At 43.2% G+C, this 6,900-nt stretch overlaps 1 protein-coding gene across 1 annotated transcript; it reads left to right on the top strand.

The window, feature by feature from the left end:
- On the top strand, window positions 4,990-5,893 carry LOC109839645 (adenine phosphoribosyltransferase 1-like). The gene is made up of 3 exons (XM_020408151.1): window positions 4,990-5,157; window positions 5,265-5,375; window positions 5,492-5,893. Exons 1-3 carry the CDS (start codon window positions 5,085-5,087, stop codon window positions 5,605-5,607), a joined length of 300 nt encoding a protein of 99 aa, XP_020263740.1. The 5' UTR covers window positions 4,990-5,084; the 3' UTR covers window positions 5,608-5,893.

The following is a 6,900-nucleotide window of genomic DNA, read 5'->3' as shown; positions in this document are numbered from 1 at the left end:
TACTATTGACAGAGGTGTTTTGTTGAACATGACAACTTAGAAGATTTATTACTCATAATCCAATAAACCAACCCCCAGTCTTGAACAAGTGCAGGGGAAAAAAGGGATAGACAGAGCATAATGTCTAGTGGGCCACTATCTGACGAGTTTGACTATCAGAGGTAACTGTTTGGTCTTGTTTTGTTGTTTTGCGCATTTCATTGTTTCGTTGACTTGTACGCTTTGTTGACTTGCTTCGTGCACTCGTTAGATCTTTTACAGGACCGGATTATTTTGTTTGACTCGGGTGATGATGTTTATCATCCTTGCTTCGTCTCAAAGTGGCTAGCATGAGTGCGGGTTACGTCGAGGTAGCTAGCATGAGTGCGGGTCGTGTTGAGGTGGCTAGCATGAGTGCAGGTCACATCGAGGTGGCTAGCATGAGTGAGAGTCACGTTGAGGTCGCTAGGATGAGTGCGGGTCACGTCGAGGTGGCTAGCATGAGTGCGGGTCTCGTCGAAGTGGCTATATCTTTCTAATTTCCCGATTTTGGTCTTGTTCAGTCGTTTTGCGCAGTTTCGATGTTTCTTTGACTTGTATGCTTTGCCGACTCGCTTTGCTTCTTCACAGTATCGAATAATCTTCTTTTGACTCAAATAATGACATTCATCACCTTCTCTTTATTTTGAGCTGTGTGCGAAAACCTATAGGTAATTTTTGACGTCTACAATGACATCACCAGCCGACCCCCCTTGCTAAGGAAGGAAGCGACAAAAGGTCCCCCCAGAACCGACTCCATACCAAACAGGGCCGATGAGAAGGATCAGAGGAAGGATGTTGCTAAGAAGCCGGCCTACCTCAGGTGGAGACCTTGGCATCTTTTCATGTCTAAGCATATGCCACATAGTACTCTCCATGGTAATGAAATTAATGATACTATCTTCAAACAAGATATTTTTTCCTGCTGTATATCAATATGTAGATTTCATCGATCAATTGTCATCGACTCGGTCGATTTTGACTCAAAAGACCTTAGCACCTACTCAGGGTAAGACCAGGGCGTGTCATCGACAAAAGCCCTTGGTACCCTCTCAGGGTAAAACCATGGCACACCTCGATTCATTCGGTTTTGACTCAAAAAAACTTGGCACCTACTCTGGGTAAGACCAAGGCGCATCATCAACAAAAGCCTTTGGTACCCTCTTGGGGTAAAACTAAATCAAGCCTCGACTCGGCCGGCTTTGACTCAAAAGATCTTGGCACCTACTCAGGATAAGACCAAGACATGTCATCGACAAAAGCCCTCGGTACCCTCTCGGTGTAAAGCTAAGGCACGCCTTGACTCGGTCGGCTTCGACTCGAAAGACCTTGATATCATTTTCATGAGTAAAATTGAGGCATGTCCCCGACCAAAAGACCTTGATGCCCACACAAGGTAAAACCTATGCATATTGATTAGACTTACAACAGCTAAAAGATTTTGGCATCTTCCTAAGCCCAAGGCATATACCCTAATACCTTGGTGTCACTGCGAGTAAATCCAAGGCATGAATCCAAGTCGTCTCAACCCCCAAAAAACCAATGAATACTCAAAGGTACGTGGTTGAAATTAATAAAGACAAACATTTCCGCCTAAAATGTTCATAGCAATACCTTGACACATTCATAAGCCCAAGTCATACATTTTAGGGCCTTACAATCATATTCTACAAACAAGGTATGAGGTTGAGTCGCCCCATTCGCCGTAATGGCAAAGTCGCCTCGACCCTATATTAAATGTGGACTCAACAAACCAGATAAAAATTAATACATATGAAGAAAAGAGATACACCAATGGAGAAGGTGAAAATATAACTTTTATTCATTTACCAAAATGTTTAGATCAACATTTACTTCGACAAAAGCAAAAAGAACATATACACGAAGCTCTCATGGAGCTCAACTTGGATTTGGAGTAGGACTGCGAAGTACGGAACTAGGCTCAGGAGTGGGAGTCGGCTGAGGAGAAGCAAGGGCATCCTCTTTATCTTGATCACCCTTCGGCCGGCTAACCCAGCTATCTACTTTAAAGCTTTCTGCCGACTCCTCGCCTCCCTCGTCCCCGTTCTCCACATCTAGCACTAACCTACCTCCCTTCATCTCTATCTCCTTCAAAATGTCGAGGCAATTAGCGACTCGGGATGGGTAATGGAGACAGTTCGGGCTAGGTCGGGACTCAAGAGGGATCAACCCAAGCAGGAAGTCGAAGCCAATTTTGCAAGCCAGAGCCACTTCTACCTTGCCTAGGGGGATGTCACAGTATTTCTCCACAACTTCCCCCGATAGGCCTCAGACTCTAGAAAAGCAAAGCGAGCTTGTAGAGACCAGACCTTAGCGAGAGATGACTCGCGCTATTGCTTGGTCCCTAGAGCAGCCTGAAATGCTATCCTTCCTAAGCTTCTTGTTAGCCTGCTGCTCCTCCTCCAGTTCGACCTTTAATCCCCGGGCAACCAGGCGATCCGACTAAGCACATTCCTGAGCATTAAGCCTCTCACGCTTATCAGCCTCCTCTTCAGACAGATACCTAATTCTATCGTCCCTCTCAAGAATGTCGTGTTGGAGGTGGCCGACTTCCTCCTTAAGCTTAGTAATCATAGCCGACTACTTGTTGCGATGTGCTTGGAGCCCCTTAATTATTTTCTGCCGAGTCTCCAATCAAGGATGACTCTCCCACCTTAGCAACCAACACCTATAGAGACATCTGTCGAGTCAGTTGTCTGTCTGTACTCAGCCAAAGTTACCTTTCTATCCTCATGATCTACTATAAAAGGGAGTTTCACTGCATGAGATAACTTCTTCTGCTTTCATGCAACTCTGAAACAAGTCCTCTCACTATTTTCTTATATTTTCCCACTCAAGTTCAAATGCCGACTTAATCGTCGAAGGAACAACCGGAGAATCCAACTACAATCTCTCACAACTTCTTCATGTGCAGGGAAGAACAATGATCTATAGAGCCAGTCATCCAAAGGCGTTTGAGTACCCTAAATCAACTTTAATCCACAAATAAACCCCCTGTTTGATAACTAACATCAACTGTTATAGCCTGCAAATAACTAAGTATTAATCTTTCTTGAGTTGTCGACATGCATGCCGCTCCACACCAGATCGGACATGATCAGAGCCTAGACGAGTCGACCGCAGAAGACTCGAACTGCTCCTACGGTCGACTCCATAGGTCGATAATTTACATGACCGACTCGAAATGTGGTGCTTGCCGACCTACCTATTAGATCAAGCCAACAGGCCTCCACACTCGACCCACTATCTTAGCCAACAACTCTCAAGACCGACTAAAAAGGCGATACTAGTCTTCTTACTCGTAGAGCCGAATAAAGAGGCGGTGCATCCTCGAACTCCACACCAATAGCTGCTCCTCCTCATCACACTTGGTGCCACAAGTTCTCATGACTCATCACTCACCAACCCCCCTCGATCATCCTCACGTCCAATCAAGGATGACTCACCCACTTCAGCAGTTAACACCTATAGAGACATTTGCCGAGTTAGCTGCATGTTTGTACTCGGTCAAAGTTACCTCTTTGCCCTTCTGATCTACTATAAAAGAGAGCTGCACTATATAAGATAACTTCTTAACTTCTTCTACTTTCATGCAACTTTGAACAAGTTCTCTCACTATTTCTCTTATTCCTACTCAAGTTCAAGCACTGACTTGATTGTCAGAGGAACAACCGGTGAGCCCAACTCTGGCCTCTCACAAGTTCTTCATGTGTAAGAAAGAACAATGATCTACAAAGCTAGTTATCTGAAGGAGTTTGAGGACCCTAACTCAACTTTAATGAACAATGATCTACAAAGCTAGTTATCTGAAGGAGTTTGAGGACCCTAACTCAACTTTAATCCATAAATAAACCCCCTGTTCGATAACTGGTATCAACACTAACATTTAGTTAGTTACCCGATGCCCACATCTCAAACAGGTATGTTGGGCTTATTTAGGCTGAGCGCATGTTTTTCTGGTATGGAGTAGAAATCCAAAAGTTGACACACACGATAGATCCAACCGTGGATGTTCTTGCTGGTGTCTAGAGGGAAATCCACTCTACAATTTGCTGGTGGTCCCGAGTTAGTCATCATCGTAGTTGATATGTTTTAGAAAATGGATAATACATTGGTTGTTGCATTTAGACCCACGGTAGTGATGCATTTGCATAAAGTTCTGGTGGAGAGTCCAAAATTGATTTTGTGTGGTGCCTTGACATTATCGTCGACTATCTTATCAAACTGCTCCACTAGTCCACTAATTTGTGAATATATTCTAATTACCATATGTGATAGCCCATTGATCCTTTCGCTCAAAGTCTTCAGGTATACTCCTTGCTACTCTACCATGCTTTTGAGACGATTTATCTTGCTTCTGTGAGACTCATTGCATTTGGTCTCCTCGACAATCGCTTGCTCTGATACCACTTGTAAGGGTTCAGGAGAGCTCACCCCTAAAAGCTAGCTTGTAGAGGGAGGAAACCCAAACCCTTATAAACAAACATCAAGTCAATCATATAACCGATGTGAGATTAAACGGCCCCTAACACACCAACACCGGGGAATAGGTTATTGCAAAGCCAAATGAGTGATGCCAGGATTGCCTTGTTCACCGGAGACTAGACGAGTGCACAACCAGCCAACGTGAGTGTCAGGATCAAAAGCGTGATGATATGTTATGATCTGTTTAGTCCCATATCGATTATGTGAGCGACTTGATATGAGTTTATAAGATATTAGGATTCCCTCCTACTAGCTTGTTTTTAGGGTGAGAGTTCTCATTACTCTCTTCCTCCAGCAACAACCCCTGGTGTTTTTTTTAAATTAACCCATTAAAGATACGGTCTCTTTAAAGCGAAACAGTACAAGGTTGAAAAGTAGAAGAGATCTTTTGCGTCCTGATTCCTCTTGCCCCCACTTCTCTCTCTCTCTCTCTCTCTCTCTCTCTCTCTCTCTATAAATAATCCCTCCCGCTTCGTTCTTCTGCATTTTTCACCTCTCTCTCTCTCTCTCTCTCTAAAACCCTCGGGAGAGAAACTATTTTCTCCCTCATCTGCGGAGCAATGGCGGAGAAGGACGAGCGCAATGAGCGCATCGCATCCTCCATCAGAGTCGTGCCCAACTTCCCAAAGCCAGGTACCATAACTCCCTCCGGTCTCCAATTTCGTTCATCAAGATCGAATTTTGATGACGTGGGTCTGTTCAATTTGGAGTTTTAATGAAACCCTTTTGGTGGAATTAAGGTATAATGTTTCAAGATATCACCACCCTGCTGCTCGATCCGCAGGCGTTCAAGGATACCGTGGATTTGTTTGTGGAGCGATACATTGGGAAGAGTATCTCTGTGGTTGCTGGTAATTTTTCTTTTTATAATTTTTTTTTTGAAAATTCATAAATTTACGAATTTTTAGGGGCTTATGTGATTAAAATGAAAATTGCTGTCTTTCCAAATGTCGATTGGGGGTCCCAGTGAGATCATCATTGCAAGTTGACGAACTTTTTTGGTATGGGACGGCTGATTTTGACTTTGGTACAGTCTCAATGATGATGGCTTTTACCCTGTGGACATCCTGTCAATTTACTTGAAATTTTTCTTTGGAGAAGTTGCAATTTTGATTTTTTTTTTTAAGTTTCAGTTGTGCTACATTTGGTGTATGAGCAGCTACGTATTGATTTAAGTTATGTTTGATGTGCCTGTAGCTATGGGTTTAAACTACTATAGCCGAGTTTAAAAATAATTCAATATTGGGTATAAGATGATTTTGTAAGCGGGTGGTTTAAAAATAAATGACGCTAAAAGTTTGGGTTCATATAAATATTAGAGCCCTATATTTTGATGTTGTTTTACTGTTTAGTTCTTGAATTTTTGGACGGCATATTCTGTGGGGAGGTTTTGGTTGGGGTTGGGGTTCTAATTGATCACAGTTATGTCCAATGTTTTATGTGCAATTATTGGAAATTTTTTATTTTCACAAAAATGATCATATATTTTACTACTTCTGGCTTGTAGTAATAAGCTGTTTGTTTTTGTATTTTTGTAGAAAATAAATTGGGGTTGTGGTTGTGACTTTGGAGTCTTGTATTGATGATAAGTTGCTGTACAAGAAGCTGTGAAAATTAGCAACCCAAGCAGGAAGTCGAAGCCAATTTTGCAAGCCAGAGCCACTTCTACCTTGCCTAGGGGGATGTCACAGTATTTCTCCACAACTTCCCCCGATAGGCCTCAGACTCTAGAAAAGCAAAGCGAGCTTGTAGAGACCAGACCTTAGCGAGAGATGACTCGCGCTATTGCTTGGTCCCTAGAGCAGCCTGAAATGCTATCCTTCCTAAGCTTCTTGTTAGCCTGCTGCTCCTCCTCCAGTTCGACCTTTAATCCCCGGGCAACCAGGCGATCCGACTAAGCACATTCCTGAGCATTAAGCCTCTCACGCTTATCAGCCTCCTCTTCAGACAGATACCTAATTCTATCGTCCCTCTCAAGAATGTCGTGTTGGAGGTGGCCGACTTCCTCCTTAAGCTTAGTAATCATAGCCGACTACTTGTTGCGATGTGCTTGGAGCCCCTTAATTATTTTCTGCCGAGTCTCCAATCAAGGATGACTCTCCCACCTTAGCAACCAACACCTATAGAGACATCTGTCGAGTCAGTTGTCTGTCTGTACTCAGCCAAAGTTACCTTTCTATCCTCATGATCTACTATAAAAGGGAGTTTCACTGCATGAGATAACTTCTTCTGCTTTCATGCAACTCTGAAACAAGTCCTCTCACTATTTTCTTATATTTTCCCACTCAAGTTCAAATGCCGACTTAATCGTCGAAGGAACAACCGGAGAATCCAACTACAATCTCTCACAACTTCTTCATGTGCAGGGAAGAACAA

This window comes from Asparagus officinalis, chromosome 4 (genome assembly GCF_001876935.1).
Source record: "Asparagus officinalis chromosome 4, Aspof.V1, whole genome shotgun sequence".
Taxonomy (NCBI): domain Eukaryota; kingdom Viridiplantae; phylum Streptophyta; class Magnoliopsida; order Asparagales; family Asparagaceae; genus Asparagus; species Asparagus officinalis.
The sequence above is the reverse complement of the archived record's forward strand: the minus strand, read 5'-3'. Positions and strand labels throughout refer to the sequence as shown.